Source organism: Colias philodice, chromosome 5 (assembly GCF_061535455.1).
Source record: "Colias philodice isolate Cphi_HAF_F1 chromosome 5, ilColPhil1 Martin Lab GWU primary, whole genome shotgun sequence".
Taxonomy (NCBI): Eukaryota; Metazoa; Arthropoda; class Insecta; order Lepidoptera; family Pieridae; genus Colias; species Colias philodice.
The window spans coordinates 11,061,487-11,084,324 of NC_143090.1; the positions used below are offsets into that span (position 1 = coordinate 11,061,487).

Here is a 22,838-nt window from a genome sequence, read left to right on the forward strand (position 1 = left end):
AAAGTTGGCTTGTGTGCATAGATTGAAATTTGAGATCTCTCTCAGTAGAGCAAATTATATATACCTATTTTTTTTAATCGTTTAGACTGTGGAGGTAGGTGAAATATTTAATACGAGTATAATTTTAATTAAACGTAATTTTTTATAAAATCACGTGCCATCAATCAATCATTTTATACTTTTCTATTTTAATATGTATAGGATAAAGGCGAAAAAATTTTTCATAAATATATAAACACATTTTTTGTAAAAACTTCATTTATTAAACATTATGTAAATGACAAGGAATGCATTAAACTTAAATATCAAAAACATAAATATCTCTTACACACAGAACATACTTAATACAAAAAGACACATTTATATCCATTCCTATATTGTAAAAATTTCTTTGTTCTCAGATATTAAATAAACTTTAACGTAATATCTAAATTTAAAACATTTTTTTTAAATTAAAGATAAGACAATACTTTAATAATTTTCAAATTCACAACGGTGGGCGGAATCACACAGGGTTAAAACCCTACAAAAATATTGCTATTTAGGAATTATTTTTATTTTATTGTACTTTCTTAAGTTTTAAAGCGGCAATTTTATTAGACCAAGAGCCACTTACATGACATCTCAATGTGGAATATTTGAATTCCTAAGACGGTCCGACACAAAACTCTGCTTACGCGTCTATCAGGCAAACTTTCGATAAAGCGTATACAAGACTTTGAACATTACTGCATCGAAATAAGGTGTTTATTTTAATGATAATTTTTACCTTTTAATAGGCTATAGTATATTGTAACGCAAAAACGTAATACATTTTTAATTTTAATTTTGTTCTTTACATAGATTTTAAGTTATATCTAAAAATTGTTGTAGCAATAAATATATTCTTTGTTCTATATAATTAAGCTTTCCAAGGCGGTTGTTTGGAATATCCCGGTTTATTTCTATCCCTCCGTTCGTGCGAATCTCTATCGCTAGTGGGCCGTTCTGCTGTGTCGCGATTTCGTACTTCACTGCTTGGTGGTTTTGATAGTAGCTGAAATGTATAAAGAAAATAATTATTAATTTCTGTTTCCTTCAATATTTGGGAAGATTTTCGAAGGTTTTCTATAATTTTTTAAATTTTAAGTATTAAAAGACGCGTATGTAACTGCAGGCGGAAAGTGAGTAGTTTTATAAACTTGACTTAATTTATTCGTTTTCTTAGGGATGCTACAGTCAGAATATTGTAATAATCTATACTAATATTATAAAGAGGAAAGGTTTGTATGTATGTATGGTTTTCACGCATAAACTACTGGACCGATTTTGATGAAATTTGGCACAGATAATCTTTAGACCCTGAGAAAGAACATAGGCTACCTTTTATTGCGAAATATGTACCACGGGCGAAGCCGGGGCGGACCGCTAGTACTCAATAAAGCTATTACAGTAGCTGGCAACGAACTTGGCATGAATTTAGCATGGTCGGGGTAAGTTCGCACACCAATAGAGTGCTTGTTTAATATTCATACAGCTATTGCTGTAATTTATTTTTAATCATTTCTGGTTACAAGAAAGTTAAATAAAGATTTTGCAATGCTTTTTATATAGTTGTTATTAAAAACGGCACACTAACGCACACACTATAAGACGAGCGAAAAAGAGGCAATTGTGTCAAATTAGCCACATTTCAATGTGCCGCTCCCGGATCGCTTGTAATTTATCTACACTTTTGTAGTTATAATAAAATTGTGACGGGGACTATAAAAATATTTACCATTTTCACATAATGCTGCAGCTCACTATCACTCAGGTCCTCAAACTGCATGTCTGTATGTCTGCGTGTTTGCAACTTGTCTAAAGATGGCACCGTTAGAGGGGGCACCTTGTGTGTGTAGTCGGGGTGGGGAGTGCATACTGAAATAGAATATAATATGATTTTGACGTGACAACGTCTTATAATTCGATAGAACCGGCTGCACGCACGAAAAAACATGACTCATGCGGCGTTACCTCGCTCTGAGGCGTTCCGTAAGGCTTGAAGTGCAAGCGAGAGCGCGGAACGAGTGACAAAGAAGCACAATCGGACGTTGTCACGTTCAGCTATCGTCAGTAAACCGACTTTACAGACAACCAATTTTTTTTTTAATAAAATAATATGCTTTCATAATAAGATGTGAAAGAAAATTAAATCTAACGTTACTAACAATATATGAGTAAAAAAATATAAAATATGATTTGAATGCCTTTCCCATTGCAACATAAATGCTCAGATATACAGATCCTCAGATACATAGATCCACGGTTATTTATCGAAAAAAAAAGACGGGTTGCACTGGGGGAGTGCCGGCAGAAGTGAAAACTTGATTATTAACGTTGAGCATGTTTGATATTTTGGAATGGTATCCGTCTTACGCTTTTTCGATCAGGCCACGTGTCCTGACGCGAGTTTAAGATTTTATACCCATTACAGAAAAAGTGCTCAACGCCGCTAAAGAAGTTTTCACTTCAAAATAATGCGTTGTGGACACAGTAAAAGATCCACAACGCAAAATTTTCACAAAAATGTTTTTATTACTCCCTTCCTTACCTGTATCCCTCCCCTCCCCCTCAGACCCTCTGTGTGTATGAGTGAGTATCTGTAACGCTTGTCGCCATTGTGCCTCCATCACTCCGTGTAGTTGGGAAGCTATTTCTCCGCGACGACGACGGTAGGTTTCCAGTTTACTCTGTGGGATTTCATATTTTTTAAATTTATTTTTAAAACCATATCGGGTACTTAACACATGCATTGCATTTTTTGGTTGGCCATAGAATAAACATAAACTAGACTTCAACAGAGTAAAAGATTTATAATTTGTGTTCTTACATTAAGAATAGAATTGACAATGAATGGAGTTTAAATTTATGATAAAACTTCATTATATTATATTAATACTGAGTGTCTACTTTTTAACGATTGCTTGTTTTTACGATTTTACTAAAAAACTACTAAGACGGACAGTAAAGATCTTAACCTAATTAAATTCCTATGTATTTTTTTAACTATATTAACATTAGATTAACAACTTTTGAATAAAATTGACATGAAGCATTGAAAAGTAAACAAAATAAAGGGAAGCAATTACCTCAAGCAGTCCAATCTTCTCATTGGCCTGTGCGAGCTGCAGGCGACACAACTTTATCTCCTCTCTCTGTTTCTCTTCCAGTACATTCACTTCTAGCCTGTGCCTGGAAAAACAACGATTGTGAGATTTTCTGCAACCACAATAAAGACATTTAACTAAAACATTGGTTGTCAGTGGTTTTCGCATGAAAAAGTAACATATAAACATGAATTTTTGTAAAAATTAAGCTCTCCACATAATTTGAGTTTAGCTTTCCACATTATTTAAGTTTTTTTGCAAAAATTTAGCTTTATACCGCTAGCTAGAGCTATTTAGACCGCTAGCGGTCCGCCCCGGCTTCGCTTCTGGTACCTACATGTTTAAACTATCCTATCTCACAAGTTGGATCGAACTGCACATGGTGTGCGAATTTTATTATTCGGTTAAGTGGTTTAAGTCCATTGAGGACAAACATTGTGACACGAGATTTATTAAGATGAGCTTTTACTAAATTATCTCTACGCTACACTCACTGTTCCTCGATCCTCACAATCTGTTTATTGTAAGCGTCCACTATACTATTCTCCTTGCTCCTGGCAGCTGCTTCCATATCTCGTTCCGCTGCATCCAGCTGTCTTTGGAACTCGTGGAGCTTTCCGAGCACAGCTTCTTCGAGCTGCTGCTGGTAGTGGCTCTTGAGTTCTGTCTTTTGGAGTTCTAGGTGCTTGCGGAGGGATTTAGATTCGTTTTCTAACGTGTCCTGCGAAGATTTTGAGATGTTTATTGCGGTCTATCTATATATATAAAACGCAAAGGTGTTTGATATAGTGATCTATCAACGCACAGCCCAAACCACTGGACGTATCGAGCTGAAATTTGGCATGCAGGTAGTTGTTAGGACGTAGGCATCCGCTAAGAAAGGATTTCCCGAAATTCTTGCGGGAACGGGGAAATACGGGGATGCACGTACAAAGTCGTGGGCGGAAGCTAGTAGGTCTATGTAATTTAAAATACCAACCGCCTGTTTTGCTTAAGCGTTAAATTCGAGAACGGATGGAGCAGTTTGGACCAATATGTTATTATGTTTTTGTTAAGTAATTTTTTTATTAAATCTCGCATTGACACCTCATATGCTTATAGTCTTGCGACTGATCGCAGATCACAATGGCAAAAAAAGTTTTCAATTAAATAAATTGTATACAATAGGATAAGCCATTTTATAAATTCAATTGCGAGCAACTATGGAGAGCAACTATGGACTTTCTTGCCGATTCTTCTCCGTAGATACTGCTTTCCGAATCGGTGGTAAATGTTAAAAATATGTAATGACGTTTCAAAAGTGCTTCTAGAAGAAGTCTAATTGAATAAATAAATGTTTGAGTTTGAGTTTGAGCATATAAAAAAAATAAATTCAATATACTAATTTTTATTACAATTCCTATTATTACACTAAATAAACATTATCAAATGTAACTTACGCATCTTCTCAGCATTTCGCTCAATTGATTCTGTGTATCACACAGCTGCCGTTCCAATACTGTGCATCTGGATCTCTCTTCATTCACTTTTTCCTTTAAAATGTCTTTCTCTTGTTGTATTAGGGATGAGGTTTCTTCGTTTGATCGTAATTTCTGATTCAGTTCGTTCACTTTGCCTTTCGTCATCTCGTGTTCTAGCTTTTCCTGTTAAAAGGTTGAATAATATAACAAAAAGCCGAAAAATTTTCATTTATTCATTATTCTATTTAACATGTAATTTCGAAACTTTACAGCAAGCTTAGACACGTCTTTAATTTTGTTTAATATACACTTAAACCAAACACAAGAAAATACTAAGTCAGTCTAATTTAAGCGAGAATTGAAAAAACAAGACAAATATGATGATGAGTAAGCTCCATAGTAAACATTTAGCATAATTTTTTTCAATAATTATTTATATTGTGCTACAACAAACAATAGAGCAGTGGTGGCTCAGTGGTGAAACCTCGGACTTCGAATCGATAAGTCCGGGGTTCAAGACCAGGCGAGCGCGCAGGAAATAAATTGATTTTTCAATTTATATGCGCATGTTGTAACATCACCACTGCTCGAACGGTGAAGGAAAACATCGTGAGGAAACCGACATGTCGAAGAATCAAAAGTTCGACGATATGTGACATCCGCCAACCCGCACTTGGCCAGCGTGGTGGATTATGGCCTGTACCCTCATAGGAGGCCCGTGTCCCAGCAGTGGGAACGTATATGGGCTGATGATGATACAACAAACAATTACTATAATAGACATTTAGTCAGTTCACTCACTTTATCCAACGCCTCCTCAAGATTCCTAACACAATCCGTAGACTGCTTATTCAATCGCATCACAGTCTCGTAATTTTCCTTCAGAACCTCTACTTCCTTATCCTTGTTCCTGATAACTTCATCTTTACTCGCTACCAGCCGTTCCATGTTATCTTGTAGTTCCTTCTTATCGGCTGTCAATTGCTTGCATTTCTCTTGATAGTCGTGCGCGAGATCGAGAGCTTTGTACAGTTCCGATTCAAAGTGGTGGGTTTTCTGAAATATTTTATGATAAAGTCAATAAATGTAGGCATTATGGTATTGTTGTTTAAATGAGTAAATGACTGGTACAAGTTAAAGGTGCTTAGGTATGGGAGTGTGCCTGTATCCAGGAACTAATATGAAATACAATATCAATTTCATGAGTGAAACAGGAGTAATATGCATACTTCATGAGAACATAATATCTAGACACTGTGATTAAGATTTATTAAAAAATCAATCAATTTTATGATCAACAAAAATTTTACACATTTCAGTATTTTCCACAATCCAGAATAATATACAAGGAGTAGTGAAAGAAAAAACCAATGTAACAGCTTACTTTTTGTGCATCTTCAGCAACCACTTTAAAATTATCAACTTCACGGGTCATCTTGTCCAACGCACTCCTGTGTCTCTCTTCTGCTTTATCCAAACTACCAGTGAGCTTGAGCCAGGCATCTCGAAGCTTACTTATCGCTGTATCCTTTGCTTTGTCTACTTTTATCGCAACGGCTAGCTTCTCTTGTTGTTCAAGGATTTTTCTTTGCAACTGCTGGATCATTGCTTCGCAATGCTGTAAACATATTATGTCATATTTCAAATTGTGTCACAGGTATAATAAATAAATTTAATATCACATTTGTGTGAGTAATTTTTAATTTATTATAGCATTTTGTATGGGTTGTTTGTTTTCCAAACTATTAATGTGAATGATTTATTATTATTATTATTTATGAGTATACAAATAATTATATACCAATAAAAGAAGTGATTTTATTAAAAACTAGCGGTCCGCCCCGGCTTCGCCCGTGGTACATGTTTACGTTTTCTCTACATAAGAACCATCCTCATACTTCAAGGAATATAATAAAAAAAGAAATATCGAAATCGGTTCAGCCGTTCTCGAGTTATGCGCTTACCAACACATTTTGCGATTCATTTTTATATATAAGATTACCTCTCTCTTTAGCCTTTCCTCTTCCAATTTATTATTATCAGACCTTTCTCCCCTTTCCATTTTCTCTCCCCAAAGCTCACTCAAACTAAGCAAGTCAGTATCAATTGAATCAATATTCATTTTATGTGCGTCCCTGTTTTCATAGCCAAAGGGCCTCATTTGGGGCATTTTGAATTCTTCTTTTCTAGTCCTTTCTTCTGTCAATGAGTTTTGATAATCCCTGCTGTAGTTCTGAGATTTATAATGTTCTAGAACTTTAGTAGCTCTATCATATATTTTGTTAGATGAGGGTTTGAATGACTCAGAATATGTACTTGTTGATTGCACACATTTTGGTGTTGAAGTTGGCTGAATATCTTTGCTTTCAGAGAAATTTAATTTGCGAACACTGGGGGACCTTGTTTCCAGCTTTCCTTGTGTATTTTTTGTTGTTGAATCCTGTTCAACTTTATAATTCCTTGGCAAAGATTGCAAACCACTTGGATTATTTTTTACTAAATATATGTACTTATCTAAAACAGAGCTTGGCACAGTTCTTCCACTGGGCAACACCACATCATCTGTATTGCTTTTAACATCATACTTATTTGTCATATAATCACCAGTAGCTTTTATTACATTTTCTGGGCTGATGGTCTCCTCGTCTGCTCTGGTTTCAGGGCTTTCGTAACATTCTACTTTAGTTAAAAATTCATCAATTTCATGCAGTAGCAATTTATCATTTTTCTTACTTGGAGTAGATACAATACTACTGATGTCACCATCCATACTTGGCATGTCATTTACTTTATCCGATTTCTTATAAAAGTTATCCAATTTTAAACAAGGAATTGTTTTTTTACCGGCATCTATTGTATCTAGACTGGTTAATGAACTTTCTTTCGCCCTGTCTTTTCGTAAAACTTTACGACGTCGCCTCCGAGGAAATGTGAAACATTTTCTATCGACACTACCGTTTTCATAACTGTCGGAATCCCATGTTTTTCTCCTCGAACTGACGCTGGACAGGGTGTTGTTAGAGTCCAATTCTAGACTTTCTAACCTAGATTCCAACGAATGCACTTGGTTGACAAGTTTGCCTAGGACTTGTGCCGTGCACGAAACCGGTTTGTGAACGACAGTTCGCGAGGACTCCAGTACTGAAGTGTCAGAATCTGAGCTAGGAACGAGGAAAAAGTTCGGAGGTATCAGGAGAAGAACATCGGTGTCATCCGTTTCACTCATTACAAATACGAAAACTTTTTTGGCGGCATAAAACTGGAGCCATCATATGTATTGTGTACTGATATCAGATATGTTATTATAATACCTAAAAAGTTATAGGCATGCTATTAATTTCATAAACACGTCGAGTTGTAATCGTTTAAGGTTTGTTGATTATTTTTGTTGACAGCTTTGAAGTTTGAGCTTTTTGAAGTTTAAACATAGACTCAAAAGTCTACAACGGACGAATTTTATTTTTCTATGAAAGGATACGTGTCTATTAGGTTAACGATTTGATTTTTTTACTTCAGAAACGTGGTAAAAACGCTTCACAAACAGGTTCTGAAGAAAGTTTAATGCGTGAATTTTGTATTTGAGTAACATAATGATTTATATTGCCTTCTAGAATTTAAATATTTATAATACAATCAGCAAAATACAATATAAACTATTAATGCTAATAATATATGAGCTCTAATAGACTATACTCCAGCTGTAAATCGTTGCAATATTCGTGCGAATGTGAATACGGAAACTCACATGACATGTTCACAAGCAGCATTTTTCGTAGCAATTTCGTAGTATCATATTTGCTTTGTGCTTTTGTGATATAGGACGTAGAGAACGTCGAACATTCAAAGATTTTCTTGTTTAGGGATATTATTAAAAACAACTCATGATTTTTTTATTATTTATACACATTTAAGTTCGTACCTACATTATAATATTATGTAGGATAACCTTGGGTAAACCCTGTGGGTAAACCAAGGGTAAACCATACTATTGTTGGCACCCCCCCAATGATTGGCACTCTGATCTGTAATCTTTATTCTTGACAGGGCAACACCTAGCCTCCTGGTTATCCGAGAATCTGCCTGAGTAATCAAATTTCTTTGAATATTTTATACTAGTTTACCGCCCGCGGCTTCGCCCGCTTTGTCTAAAACCTAATTAATTATATACTAAAACCTTCCTCTTGAATCACTCGCTCTATTAATGAAAACCGCATCAAAATCCGTTGCGTAGTTTTAAAAATTTAAGGTGATTGCTACGATCTGTTCCCAGCCAATGTCCCGCTAGATGGCGCTGAATTCTACATTTCTAGTTTATTTGAGTTTTTGCGTAATTGGAATAGTCATCAAACCTAGGAATAGTCATGGCGGTTACTGAATATTATATTTTATTGAAATATGTTATATCATTGCCTTAAAATCCACCCAATTCGGTAAAATTATGCGTTTTAACATCTGTCATTGCATACAGGGTCGTTTACACACACAGACGTATACAAAAATGATAAAGATTTAACTCTAGATGGCGTGAATGTAAAGCGCGTCACACACGGTGAAGATACTACCTATAATATTTTATCTAATCTAGTAATATTTTATATTACAGTATCTTAAGGTATCCGGTATCAGCGTTCTGACCATCATTTTTCTTTTTTCGCTGTAGAACCGCCATCCTGTTACAAATGACCCACAAAGGAGAATGACCACGGGTGGTATCGGTAAAATTTTAGTTGTGCCACGTATTCGTTATATTGTTAATTCCTATTTGTATTTATAATGATCATATGTATCAATATTAAGTCTTAATTAAACCGGATAAATTGAAATAATAGTAAAAGTAAAAGTTTTTCTTTTGAAACATGTATGACTACGTATGGAATCGGTAAAATACTAGTTGTGTCACGTGTTCGTGATATTGTTAATTCCTATTTGTATTTATAATGATCATATTTATCACTATTAAGTTGTAATTATACCGAATAAATAGAAATAAAAGTAAAAGTTTTGTTTTGACACATACCTATATCTATCTCTCTTGCAAACGTCATATGTCATCTCAGAGCAATAAACCTATATTCCTCTGAGTATGTCATAGTTTCTATTTGAAATGTCAAATGAATGTGTTCGACGCATTGTTCGATGTTATTTTGAAATAATGTTTAAATTACGATTTACTTTTCACATTTGTCTTGTAAATTAAAATATTACCTATGTAATAAATGTAAAACTTAACGTTCATCGTTAGTTTAAACTCGATTAAGTAGTTTTTTGAAGTGTTGAATAAAACTATTGTTTTATTTTTATTGTCGCGAACTGCGGCTTATTTACATAAAAACTATAATCATATCTAAAAGTACTAACATCAAGCTTTAAATTGAGCTATATTTCATCTTGACACAATAAGTTTGATTGCGATACCAAGTGCCATAGTCACTTGGGCAATCTCCTGTGGTTTTCATTTTTCTGTATGGGTAGACAAAACTTCAAAACGCCACCTGCTACGGTTTATATTATGAACGATTAGCTTTCCGCCCGCATTTTCAAAAAAAAACCCGTATAGTTCCCGTTCCCGTGGGGTTTCCGGGATAAAACCTATTCAATGTGTCCAAGTTACGTTCTATATGTGTGCTAAATTTCATTGTAATCGGTTCAGTAGTATTTGCGTGAAACACACACATACACATCCTCACAAACTTTCGCATTAGTAGGAAGTAGGATTGTTATAAAAATAAAAGTTATATTTGTTGGCGTAAACTATTTTATTGTAATTTTGGGAAATAAATAATGTCAAAATTGTTTACCTACAATAAAACGCAGTTTCATTTTATTACCTACATTACACTATTGTTTTTTTTTTTATCAAAACATGTATTTGAAGTAGCAAAATAATATGATATTATGCTGATCCAAGCATTTTCACTCAAAACTAATATCACTAATGATTTGTAAAAGTAAATTATTTCAATATACATTTCATAACCAACAAGTAAGAATAATTATTCATACAACAACAAATCAAAAACACTATTTACTATGGAAAAAAAACCAGGAAGGTGAAAAACATATTTACGATTTCGATGCACTCGACTTTTAATAAAATAATAGGTAAAAATATTATTATGGTTTTGATCACAGACATATCTGTGGTTTTGATTTTAGCTACTAGTATCAGAAAGCTGCGTGTTCAATGCACGTCGGGGTCCCACAACTGTGGAGGAAGGAAGGTAGAATACCTCCATCGAATGAAGTTTCTCGACATACTCGATTTGCCGGCCGGCCTCAATGAAGATTGTCCGAAAGTTGTATATGTGCTCTGTAACGAAAAAATTTCGCTAGCGCGATTCAGAGTGAGGTGTCGTACAATATACCTAATGAAGTTTTTCATCTTTTTATTTTACTGCAAATACAAAATAAAAATTAAACAATGGTAATGTAAATTCTAAACAAACTACTACCAAAATACAATTAGAACAAAAATCATTTGACTGGTTGATTTCACCCAGAGGCCAGAGGCGGCTCGTGACAAAATTGTATGGGTGTTCACTTGAAATAAAACAACGAAAATACAATAGCGTAGCAGGATAATTTATTACAAAAAAAAATGAGCACCACATTTTATAAATGTCTATAACACTAAAAATTACAAAGTACAGGCTATTTCAAAACGAATTCAATGATTATCAATAATTAGTAAATCACCGAATTTGCATTCGCGAGCGTACCTACGCGTAGGTATCCATAGTGTTTGTACTAAAGGAATGGCAACGTTGCGTGAGACTCAAAACGCTACCTGCTACGGTATGAACGATTGTTATAAAAATAAAAGTTATACATATTTGTTGGCGTAAACTATTTTATTCATCATTAATTTTGGAAAATAAATAAATAAATAAAATAAATTGATTACAATAAAACGCAGTTTTATTTTATTACATTAGTACTTACACTATTGTTTTTTTTTTTTATCAAAACATGTATGTATTTGAGTAGTTAGCAGCATATAATATTCTGAATTTCTGATCCATGCCTATTCACTCAAAACTAATAACACTAATGATTTGTAACAGTAAATTATTTCAATAGGTACTTATTTGAACATTTCATAACCAACAAGTAAGAATAATTCGTATACAAGATACAATAACAAATCTAATACACTATTTATTTTTTTATTATATTTCATTATGTGAAAATAACCAGGAAGGTGAAAAACATATTTACGAAAACAAAGTAACATATGGTCTTGCTTTTAGCTATCAGGAAAAAAATCGTATTGGAACAAAAGAAGGATTGTAACTGAATTAGGTAATTAGGAATGTTTGTTTCTGGGACCTGGGTGCACCGTTTTCGACGACGCGACGGCCGACGCGTGACGTAAACGGAGTAGGTACTTACCTACTTTGCTAAAACAAACTAAGTAATAAAATTGTGTGTCAGTTTGAAAATTCGCTAAAGCATATTTTACCAATGTTTGCAAGTTTGTGATTACTTTGATAGTTTATCGATTTATAATAATTGTATACTTATATCATTGTTTAAAAATATTCAAACACAATATGATATAGGTACTGATTTATCACTGGTTTCAGTGATGAACTGATGAGTCAATGTTAGCCACTATACTTTCGTCATACGTGTGTATGATTGATGTGATTTGCAACGTGGTGATATTTCAGAAAAATCACGGGTCAAATTGTCCCACCGAAAATATAACTGCGTTATAAGAATAACTATACCTACGATAAATTATACATAATACAATATAGTCTCAAATGCATACTAGTGAAATATTTTATTTGAATCAATAAAATAAAAAAAAAATAAAAAATAATAATAATACAAAAATAAATTCACAACACAAGAAAATCCGCGCGCAAATCATAGCGCGTGACAATAAAATCAAGAACTTTCGAGCCGACGCGACGCGGACGACGAAGGAGCCTAACAAAAGTACCTACAATCATAGGCGGCTCGTGACAAAATTGTATGGCCGTGTTCACTTGAAATAAAACAACGAAAATAGGTACCTACAATAGCGTTAGCAGTACAAAAAAAATGAGCACCACATTATAAATGTCTATTTATACACTAAAAATTATAGAGTACCTATTTCAAAACGAATTCAATTATTATTTAGCAATAATTAGAAAATCCCCGAATTTGCATTCGTTTTATTCGTTTCAATTTTATTCGTTTACAAAAAAAAACATAGTTTCTAAGGTCATTAGTTTTATTTTATTTTATTGTTATTTTCTTTGAACGATTGGAAATGAAATTACTCAATTTTTACACAGAACTTTGATTTATTAGAATTATGCTCATTATGTATAAGATAACGAACGCGGATGCACGACATCTAGCGCGTCAATGTCTAAACATCGCCTTTCGTTTAGACATTGACGCGCTAGATCTGTAATAAGTATATAGTCTATGCGCTAGATGTCGTGCTTTATGTCGTGTTTCGCTTGGCAAAAGTCACGCACACTACTGTAGAAGTGTCAAATTTTTCCGGTATTTTACTGTTGTTTTTCTAAGTAAATATTGTAAATTATTGATTAAAAAGGTCGAACGCGCACACATTTCATTATAGAGAAGTGATAAAATGATTAGTTTTAAAGAAATAGTGTCTGTGTTAAGTGTTTAGAGGTAATCAAAAATGTATGGAGGGACGGTCGGAACATCCACCTTAAGCATACATAGGAAGACAGAGACAGACAGAGATTGCGACTTTGTTTTATAGTGATTTATACTATGTAGTGATGAGACAAGCAATATGTACATAACATATTATGTATAACTTACAATAATTTGTATTATTGTGTATTTAGTTTTAATGAATAAGTCTTAGTTCAGGTGATAAATCTTTTCAAATGCATCTGAGTCATTTAGAAATACTTGTTTACAAGGAAATTAAATTTCTTCTTATAGAAGATGTGAAAATAAAACGAGGGATTATGACTTAAAAACCATATTTGTATCCCAATTTAATATCTAAATATAGAAAAAGAACTTAAAAAATAACAACTTCTCTTACAAATATGCCTTCTTAAATCTTATACTACTTGAAAAACAAATCTAGCAGCGGTGCACATACTTGCAAACCCCACAACAATGAGATAAAGACAATTAAATAAATAACAACATTAAATACATAATAATTTATCTTCAAGAGGCTCTTGCAGCACTTAAAGGCGCCTGTTTAATAAATAAATCTAGTTTAGTCTTAAATAATTCACTAATAATTGGTTCGCCAATCCCACACAACGGATTCCGAATTACATACTTTACATAGATGTCTGAATAAATCTTTTTTAACAATTCTCTCATTCCCTGAGCTTGATTGTCTGTGTTGAGAGCGAATTTGAGCCCTGAAGGGGTTTCCAAATGATGGATTGTGTATTTCGATGTTCTGTAGCTGATGAAGCCATCTTTGGGATCCAGGGGGGATATCTTTGTCACAAATGATTTTATGGAAAACAGCATTCCAAACATTAACTTGCCCTCCTGGAATTAGTGAAAAGTTATTGTATAGCTAAAGTATGTGTTGTGTTTTAAACATTCTGAAATTGAGCACAAAAAATCAACTGAAACAAACATTAATGTTTGTAATATACCTAAGTATAATGGAATGGCAATTGCACTGTTAAGGGAATTTGACACTAAATGGTATTTTTTGTATAAATGATAAAATTAATATATTTAAAGCGATTCGTTCTAAAAACATCAAAATAAAACAATCACCTCCTCCCTAGACATTCCAGATTGTTTTGTCCTATTCCATTCACCATAATAAAGTAATGTGCCATAGCGATCAAAAATATACATATTATAAATCGTCATTTTAGCAGAATACGATTACAATTCAGAGTTACAGATGTATATAACAATTATTTCAAGAATATTTCAATAATTTACAAAATTGAAGTGTAAATACATCAATTAATAACAAAACGTCAATACATCAATTAACAAAACGTCACTCATCACTGTCAGTTTTAAATCAAAGTATGGCCACAATATACAGAATACAGATACATACAGTAAGGAAACTTCATACAAAATGTTCGAAATGGCTCCCCCCCATCAAGCGTGTTTACAAGGGTATTGAGGGGGATCGATAGTAGCGGGTGACACATCCACAGATTTTGAATATAGTATGGAAAAAAGTTTAAAGTGATGTCAATTCACATTAAATAAATATCGCTTTCAATAAATAGATATATTTGTAAATACCTTAACTGGCTACAAGTTAAAAAGAGACTATTTTTTAATTTCTATAGATATGGCAGTATGAGTTTTATATTATGTTGACATATTTTCTATCAAAATGATAGCTACAAATAGTACCTATTAGGAGTCCAGTCTGTTTAAAGATCGCATCTATTTTTTACGCAATCTAGAAGAGCACGAAAATATAAAAAAAGGAAACCTTAAAAAATCTTGTTTAAATTTATGTGCATAATTACGTAAATATTAGGGAAGAAAAAGATAGATATTATAATTATTGTATTTTTATCGATACGTGGCGTCTCCACTTTGTCAAGCACTAAGCCTGTCAAACTATTTTCTTTTTCTTCCTAAAATAAAAAGGTAGAGGTTCTATGCTCGTATAATAATAATTTTAATTTATTTTTGCATATTTTGTGTTTTTTAATTTAATTTAATTTATCGTTTTAAAAATAATTTAGTAGGTATACCTATATACAAGTATTGTAAATTCTGGTTCAAAATAATTATTTAATATATGTATAATACAAATATCAAGCATTATAAATAATTTAGGTACATTAAAATAATAGCCTTCGGCGTCCATAACAAAACTAGATTTCGAAATATAGCACTGATAAAAACGTATTTACTTTTACAAGCTGTATTAATTCGGATTGTTTCTTCTTGTAAATTCATATTTAGGCTACACCATTTTTGTATTTTAACGGGTTTTAATCTCCAAATCACCACAAAATCAACTGTGAAAAAAAGCAAACAGAAATATACAGGCCGAATTGATAACCTTCTCCTTTATTTTTCAAGTCGGTTAAATATCAAAAAGTAACAGCCCTATAGCTATACGTCATAATTTCATGGGGGGGCTTAGTTTCCTAACTGTATGTACGTAGTATATATCTGTCAACTGTGGTATGGCCGAGAAATATGGGGTTTGCCTAGTCAGAGCAATAAACCTAGGTTTATTGCTCTAAGGGGTTTGCACTTTGTCGTTTGAAAGACATCTCGTTTTCTTTTTATTTCTCATATGGTAACAAAATAGAACTATTTCAACTTTCAAGTGTGATTTCAAAAGTACGTAATAAAATTTTTACACAAATATGCCACATATACTTCCATATTCACGGACATTTATTAAATAAATGAGTATTAAAAGCCAATCTTTTGTTAGGAAATTCTAGTCTATTCAATTTTTATTATTGCTGGCGACACTTTAGATCGATTGAGAATCAGAATTGTCAAATGTCATTTTTGTCCTTGTAAAGTGCGACTGTGTGAAGGAAAACGTGAAATTTTATTGCTTGCGGACTTTAATCATAATGGTGTAAAAGTGTACCGAAATTAAGTATAATATAAGAAAATAACGACCTTTATTGTGTCGTTAAAAAAAAGGTCGTCAAATTTGTAAGTACTTCACATTATTATGAATTAAAAATTAAAATGAAGCTATCGATTTTAAGGTTAGTCTTACACAATACTTATGATTACAGACATCATATTATAACGTTATATAGAAAATGGATGAATATTCAAGAGAACCTTGCCCTTGGCGTATATTAGATGACTCGGGTGGTGCTTTTCTGATGGGGGCGATTGGCGGCGGTATATTTCACTCGATTAAAGGCTTTAGAAATGCTCCAGTTGGGTTCAGTAGGAAAATGGTAAGATGTTCTGTTATTTTCTCATAAACATAAGTAGTTTTATGGAGTAAAAGTATAAATTTTTTACTAATACAATATTGACAAATTTTATACAAATATTTATGTAGCCATACTACTGGGTCCTCCCGGCTTCACCCGGCATAGAAACTAATATAAAAACATAATCTTTCACTTGATTATGTGTGTGATAATGAATTATAATGTGTTTTTTGGTTGAAAGAAAGATCAGTAATTTATTTATTTATTTATTTATATGTAATGTTATAGTATGTATGTAATGTTATAGTAGGTATATGACTTTTCCCAAATTGTAACATAGAGCACTTGATATAACTCAAATTTTAATAATTATTAACCTAGAATATAAATGTCATTACAGTTGGGCAGTTTAGCAGCTATGAAAGAAAAATCACCTATAGTAGGTGGTAATTTTGCTGTGTGGGGTGGCATGTTCTCCACAATAGACTGCTCTTTAGTATATTTACGACAAAAAGAAGATCCATGGAATTCAATAATGAGTGGAGCACTCACTGGTGGCATATTAGCTGCTAGAAATGGTAAGAAATCTATTACTTTTTATATTATTTAACTAGATTTCCGCCCGCGGCTTCGCCCGCGTTTGCAAAGGAAAACCCGCATAGTTCCTGTTCCCGTGGGATTTCCGGGATAAAAACTATCCTATGTGTTAATCCAAGTTACCCTCTATATGTGTGCTAAATTTCATTGTAATCGGTTCAGTAGTTTTTACGTGAAAGAGTAACAAACATCCATACAAACTTTCGCCTTTTTAATAGATTTAGATTAGATTTTTGTTTGGTGTACCAAAGAGATCAACAGTCAGAAGATTTACACATTACAATTTTTCCTTTACACTCTAAAATTGTTGCAACTTAAATATAAATCAGTATAGAACTGCACAGCATTTTATTTATGACCTAATAGTCAAACCGGACAAAAAACTATGATTAATAAATTCAATAATATACATTTAATTATATCGTTTCTCTTCATATAAATTATACTTTTTAACAGGTGTACCTGCGATGGCAGGTAGTGCATTAGTGGGTGGAATTCTTTTAGCGCTAATTGAAGGCATTGGTATCATGTTCACGAGAATATCTGCAGAGCAATTCAAACCACAACAGCCAATCTTCGAAGACCCCTCCGTCTTAGGACAGACTCAAGGACAGAACCCTACCTTCCAATGAAGTAGTTACTATACTAAGTCTATGATAGTTTACCAAAAATGTTCACAGGTACAAAATTATTGTTGATCTGATTTTGTATAACTTGCCAGTATGAAACTAAATTGTATTAGTTTTAACAGTTTTTTGTTTATCTCTTGCAATTTCACTTCATTGCATTGTTACAGAGTCACATGTGAACTACATGACATATTTCAGGAATTAATTTTTACTTAAAGTATGTTAGGCATTAATTACAAAATGTTAGTAACTAATATTTTAATTTCTTTGGTGGACCTTTTGTAGTAAATGTTTGTTGATACACATATTGTGTGTGCGTTATGTTTTTAACCATACATAATAACTCAGTCCTGTTTTCAGTGGATTATGAGCATCTGTGATATAATCAGTTTCCGAACTGACAAAAATTCACTTAAAACTAACCTTTTTAGTTATAATTATTTGTTAGTATCTCATAGTTTTACATCCATACAGATTCAACTAATTATTTGTTCCCACAGAGTTGAATTTGTTTTAGACAAATAAAGCTGGATAATTAAGAGATTTTTGTTCCCAATCTTAATATTGTTAGCTTGTTTGTTAATTGTTGTAATTTATTTTCGGATGTAGAAATATGAGAACAAATGTAAAAATAGATGAAAATAAATTTTAATTATTACTCTGTGTTTTATTTATAAGATGTTATTATACAATTCTAAAAGATCGATAATTCATACATCAATACACACTCCTTAGTTACTACATCAATACTCAGTACTCTTTTTAGAACATATTAATATGCATTTTTTAAGGAAAATACCATCTCATTAAAAAAGCTTTATTACAAGTTACTGTTGTTAATAATTATTATGGTAAATATTAAAATACTACTTTTTCTAATGAAATTATTTACAATTTCACATGAATTGGATTTTTACAATATTTTCAACTTGTTCAAGGTCTAAAATTATATCACAGTTTCATTTACACCTACTGTCTTGTAAAATCAAATAGATGATAATATTATTATTGTCCGATTGAATTGACAAAGTAGTCGTAATTAAAGTATCATACAAGCAAGACGTATTTTTTCTTTATAAAATCATCATTCAGTATATCGCAATCTAAATTGAACCCTAGTGACCGAACATATGGCCTATATCGAGCCGGATAGTTTTGCGATAACGAGAACAATAGTGCATCGGACGGCGAGCAATCCTATATAGAAAAAGTTGTTTACGAGTTACAAGTTTGCGACGCTTTGTTACAATTGATGTCAAGACAAATGAAGTTATAATTAATTATTAAAAGTCAAGATTTTGAAGTGAATCGTTGCATTTATAAGAAGATAATATTTAAGAATTTAATTAAACATAATGGCTACTACTATTACTTCCGAACAAGAAAGTTATATTAACATGTTAGAAGATTTAGCATCAAAGTTACAAAAGACACAAATTAATTTTAAAAAATCACCTAAAGTGAGATTAACGGAGGGCTATATTAAAGCACGTTTGGAGTGTATGGAAGACTATTGGAAGTTATTTAATGAAGCACATTTGCAATTATCGAAACGTACGACGAGAGATCAGCGCGGCGTGATTCCTTATTTTTTAAACGAAGAATACTATAAATACGAAGATGTGTATATCAACTTTAAAGCGGACATGATAGATTTATTGGGTGCGAACAAAAACGTGATGCAACAAGGTGAAATGGGTGTTTCAATGGTCGAACCGTATATTTCGGGGGTGAAACTTCCTCACATCGAGTTACCTACTTTCTCAGGAAGATACGATGAATTTTTATCATATCAAGATTTGTTCACTACACTTGTGCATAATAATTCGTCATTATCAAAGGTACAAAAGTTACATTATCTTAAGTTGAGTGTTACCGGTGAAGCCGCATCTTTATTGAAACATATTAATGTAACCGAAAATAATTATGAACAAGCTTGGGACACTTTAAAGAAACGTTACGGTAATAAAAGGATTACTTATTATAAACTCCATATTTAAAAGATTTTTTGGAATACGTAAGGTAAATACACAAACATCCATACAAATTAAATTCATTTTGGACACAACTAATGAATGTTTAAATAGTCTACAAAATATGCAAATTTGTACCGATACATGGGGTCCAATTTTAATTTATATTATACTACAAAAATTAGACCAGGAGACACACAAATCATGGGAAGAATATATTTATCAACAAGAATCGGAAGAGTTGCCTAGTTGGAAAGATTTAAATAAATTCCTTGAATTTCGTGAAGAAAAACAAGATTTGAAGTATAAGGTCCAATTGTCCTTACACACTAAGTCGTCGCCTATTGAAATGGAAGCTTATGTGATGAAAACAATATCATCTATTCTGCCTGCCAAGAAGATTTCACTGCAGATGGAAATAGAACCTATCGATTTAGCTGACCCTACTTACGGAACACCTGGCAGCATTGACCTTTTACTAGGTGTAGAAGTTTTTACGAGAATTATTGAAGACGGCATCATACGCCTACACAACGGTTTAGTAGCCCAAAAGACTAGTCTTGGTTGGATCTTGTCTGGCCAGACTACACATGCTGACCGTAACAACACAAAAACACTAAGAAGTATGTTCATCAGAGAAGACAATGACTTACTTAAATCTTTTTGGGAAATAGACACGTTCTTATACAACAAGAAGAAGATATTTACAAAAGAAGAAGAAGAATGTGAAGATATATATACAAAAACAACCCAAAGAGATCACGAAGGAAGATATATAGTACAACTACCTTTAAAGCAAAGTTTAGAAGAAACAATTGAACAAATAGGAAATACTAAGGATACTGCAACAAAGAGGTTCAAACAATTAGAAAGAAAATTTGCTAAAGATAAATCACTAAAAGAAGAATACGCTAAGGTTATAAAAGAATATATTAGTATGGGTCACATGAAGAAGTTAGAAGATGATGATGACAAGAACACTATATACTTACCTCATCATGCTGTCATTCGACAAGACAAAGAGACTACAAAGGTCCGTGTAGTCTTCGACGCTTCAGCTAAGGGCTCCAATGGTTTATCACTGAATGATTTAATGCGAGTAGGTCCTGTTCTACAAAGAGACCTCCGCAGTCTTATTACTTTATGGAGAATTAATAAGATTTGCTTCATTGGGGATATAACAAAGATGTACAGAATGGTTAAGATGTCTGAAGACCACTCAAAATTACAATGCATTGTTTGGAGAGACAATCCAGACGAGGAATTAAGAAGCTATAAACTTTTAACAGTTACGTTCGGAACGGCCGCAGCACCATTCCTCGCCGTCAGAACACTGAAACAATTAGCAAATGATGAAAGTGTAGAATATCCTGAAGCTGCTAATGCGATGCAAACATCATTTTACGTTGATGATCTAATGGGAGGTCATGAAGATGTAGAAAAGGCAATGAAGCTCTGTAAAGAAATAAAGATTGTACTAAAAAGAGGAGGATTTAACATGCAAAAGTGGTCCAGTAATGCTGAAGAAGTCATACAATACATAAAAGAAGATGATAATACAATAAGAGAAAATTTAGAAATCAAACTAGATAAAATAATAAAAATATTAGGCTTAACATGGGATAGAAGAAGTGATACATTTAAAATAACTATAGACTTACCTGAATTAATACTACCTGTGACAAAAAGGTCTATTCTTTCCGATGTTGCACGTTTGTTTGACCCTTTTGGGTGGTTATCTCCTGTAGTAATAGTGGCAAAGGTCATGATACAAAAACTTTGGCTTTGTAACAAGGGATGGGATGATGAGTTACCCTGCGACATAATAGAAGAATGGAAATGCTATAGAGATGACTTACTTGAATTACAATCGCTTGAAGTCCCACGATGGTTTCACACAGCTCCAAGAAGTAAAGTGGTGGAGATACATGGTTTCGCAGACGCTTCAACGAAATCATACGCAGCTGTCGTTTACCTTAGAGTCGTCGATGAAAGAGATGATGTCTATGTTACCATGATAGCATCTCGCACAAGAGTTGCTCCGTTGAAACAACTTACCATACCTAGACTTGAGTTATGTGCAGCAGCGCTTTTGGCAGAAGTCATTGAAGAAACATCAAATCTACTCAAACTGACGAACACGCAGATATACGCTTATACTGATTCAATGGTAGTTTTATCGTGGCTGCAATCTCACCCAAGTAAGTGGAAGACTTTTGTCGCTAATCGTGTGGCAGATGTTTTACGAGTTGTGGACTGCTGCAGATGGAATCACATACGATCTGCTGAGAACCCAGCAGATATCGCGTCAAGGGGAATTAAAGCTAGTGAATTAAAGAGAGCGAATCTTTGGTGGAATGGACCAGAATGGCTGAAAGATAAAAGTAACACTATCACAACAAAAACGGATATTCCAGAAACAGATTTAGAATTGAAGAGTTTATACAACACAAAAGAAGAAGATTTTGAAATACCAATTTGGGAAAGATTTTCGAGTTTATCGCGAATGAAAAGAGTTTTGTCATATTGTAGAAGATTTTGGAGACCTAAGGAAGAATGTCAGAAAGAAAGATACATACAAGTAGAAGAAATGGAAGAAGTATTAAAGATGTGTAATAAATATTATCAAGGACTTGTTTATATAAAAGATTTGGATGATATAGAGAAGGAAGGAAGAGTTAAACCCAGAAGTACACTAGTCAAGCTTTCTCCATTTTTAGATGAAAATGGGATTATGAAAGTTGGTGGAAGATTACAAAAGGCAAATATAGAAGAATCTACAAAACATCCCATAATCATACCACAGAAGGTGCATTTAGCTAAATTAATAATACAAGATGCTCATGTTAGAACGTTACACGGTGGTATACAGTTAATGATGTCCTTTATACGTACCAGATTTTGGATCATTAACCTTAAGGCTGATGCTGGCCTACTCACAAGATGGCGATGTATATAAAAGATGACTCAGGATTTTTGGCACCGCTGGAGATCTGAGTATTTAAACACATTACAACAACGAAGTAAATGGCACACCAACATTCAGTCACCAAATATTGGAGATGTCGTTGTAATTAAGGAAGAGGACTTACCACCTACTAAATGGTTATTAGGTTGCGTGAAAGAAGTCCATCCCGGCTCAGATGGTTTAGTACGAATAGTAACAGTAAAATGTAAGGGCAGTAAAGAG

At 33.2% G+C, this 22,838-nt stretch overlaps 4 protein-coding genes across 6 annotated transcripts; 2 read left to right on the top strand and 2 right to left on the bottom strand.

The window, feature by feature from the left end:
• Window positions 1-815: 815 nt before the first annotated feature.
• LOC149488648 (uncharacterized) lies at window positions 816-7,946 on the bottom strand. The gene is made up of 9 exons (XM_089695112.1): window positions 6,591-7,946; window positions 5,973-6,206; window positions 5,390-5,644; window positions 4,568-4,771; window positions 3,623-3,849; window positions 3,111-3,213; window positions 2,573-2,711; window positions 1,760-1,899; window positions 816-1,036 (listed from the first exon to the last, which is right to left on the bottom strand). Exons 1-9 carry the CDS (start codon window positions 7,812-7,814, stop codon window positions 902-904), a joined length of 2,661 nt encoding a protein of 886 aa, XP_089551238.1. The 5' UTR covers window positions 7,815-7,946; the 3' UTR covers window positions 816-901.
• Window positions 7,947-13,537: 5,591 nt separating this feature from the next.
• Window positions 13,538-14,535, bottom strand: Bet5 (blocked early in transport 5). The gene is made up of 2 exons (XM_089695759.1): window positions 14,327-14,535; window positions 13,538-14,089 (listed from the first exon to the last, which is right to left on the bottom strand). The coding sequence occupies exons 1-2, from the start codon at window positions 14,423-14,425 to the stop codon at window positions 13,751-13,753; spliced, it is 438 nt and encodes a 145-aa protein (XP_089551885.1). The 5' UTR covers window positions 14,426-14,535; the 3' UTR covers window positions 13,538-13,750.
• Window positions 14,536-16,047: 1,512 nt separating this feature from the next.
• On the top strand, window positions 16,048-18,333 carry Tim17b (Translocase of the inner mitochondrial membrane 17b). 3 transcript variants are annotated; one of them, XM_089695761.1, is made up of 4 exons: window positions 16,048-16,217; window positions 16,300-16,470; window positions 16,850-17,027; window positions 17,503-18,333. In XM_089695761.1, exons 2-4 carry the CDS (start codon window positions 16,327-16,329, stop codon window positions 17,676-17,678), a joined length of 498 nt encoding a protein of 165 aa, XP_089551887.1. In that variant the 5' UTR covers window positions 16,048-16,217; window positions 16,300-16,326; the 3' UTR covers window positions 17,679-18,333. The 3 variants fall into 3 exon arrangements, with proteins under 3 accessions (XP_089551887.1, XP_089551888.1, XP_089551886.1); XM_089695762.1 differs by having other exon boundaries at window positions 16,048-16,213; window positions 16,324-16,470; XM_089695760.1 differs by having other exon boundaries at window positions 16,049-16,213.
• Window positions 18,334-19,030: 697 nt separating this feature from the next.
• Window positions 19,031-22,607, top strand: LOC149488651 (uncharacterized). Its single transcript, XM_089695323.1, has 2 exons — window positions 19,031-19,364; window positions 19,834-22,607. The coding sequence occupies exons 1-2, from the start codon at window positions 19,031-19,033 to the stop codon at window positions 22,605-22,607; spliced, it is 3,108 nt and encodes a 1,035-aa protein (XP_089551449.1).
• The last annotated feature ends 231 nt before the right edge of the window (window positions 22,608-22,838 follow it).

Coding starts and splice junctions, on each gene's coding strand:
- Tim17b (XM_089695761.1), top strand. CDS start 16,327: ATGGATGAATATTCAAGAGAACCTTGCCCTTGGCGTATATTAGATGAC. Junction 16,471..16,849: donor TTGGGTTCAGTAGGAAAATG/GTAAGATGTTCT, acceptor ATGTCATTACAG/TTGGGCAGTTTAGCAGCTAT. Junction 17,028..17,502: donor CATATTAGCTGCTAGAAATG/GTAAGAAATCTA, acceptor ACTTTTTAACAG/GTGTACCTGCGATGGCAGGT.
- Bet5 (XM_089695759.1), bottom strand. CDS start 14,425: ATGACGATTTATAATATGTATATTTTTGATCGCTATGGCACATTACTT. Junction 14,090..14,326: donor CTGGAATGTCTAGGGAGGAG/GTGATTGTTTTA, acceptor CACTAATTCCAG/GAGGGCAAGTTAATGTTTGG.
- LOC149488648 (XM_089695112.1), bottom strand. CDS start 7,814: ATGAGTGAAACGGATGACACCGATGTTCTTCTCCTGATACCTCCGAAC. Junction 5,645..5,972: donor TTGCTGAAGATGCACAAAAA/GTAAGCTGTTAC, acceptor AAAATATTTCAG/AAAACCCACCACTTTGAATC. Junction 1,900..2,572: donor GGGGGAGGGGAGGGATACAG/GTAAGGAAGGGA, acceptor ATTCTATTTCAG/TATGCACTCCCCACCCCGAC.
- LOC149488651 (XM_089695323.1), top strand. CDS start 19,031: ATGGCTACTACTATTACTTCCGAACAAGAAAGTTATATTAACATGTTA. Junction 19,365..19,833: donor CAAAAACGTGATGCAACAAG/GTGAAATGGGTG, acceptor TACAAAAATTAG/ACCAGGAGACACACAAATCA.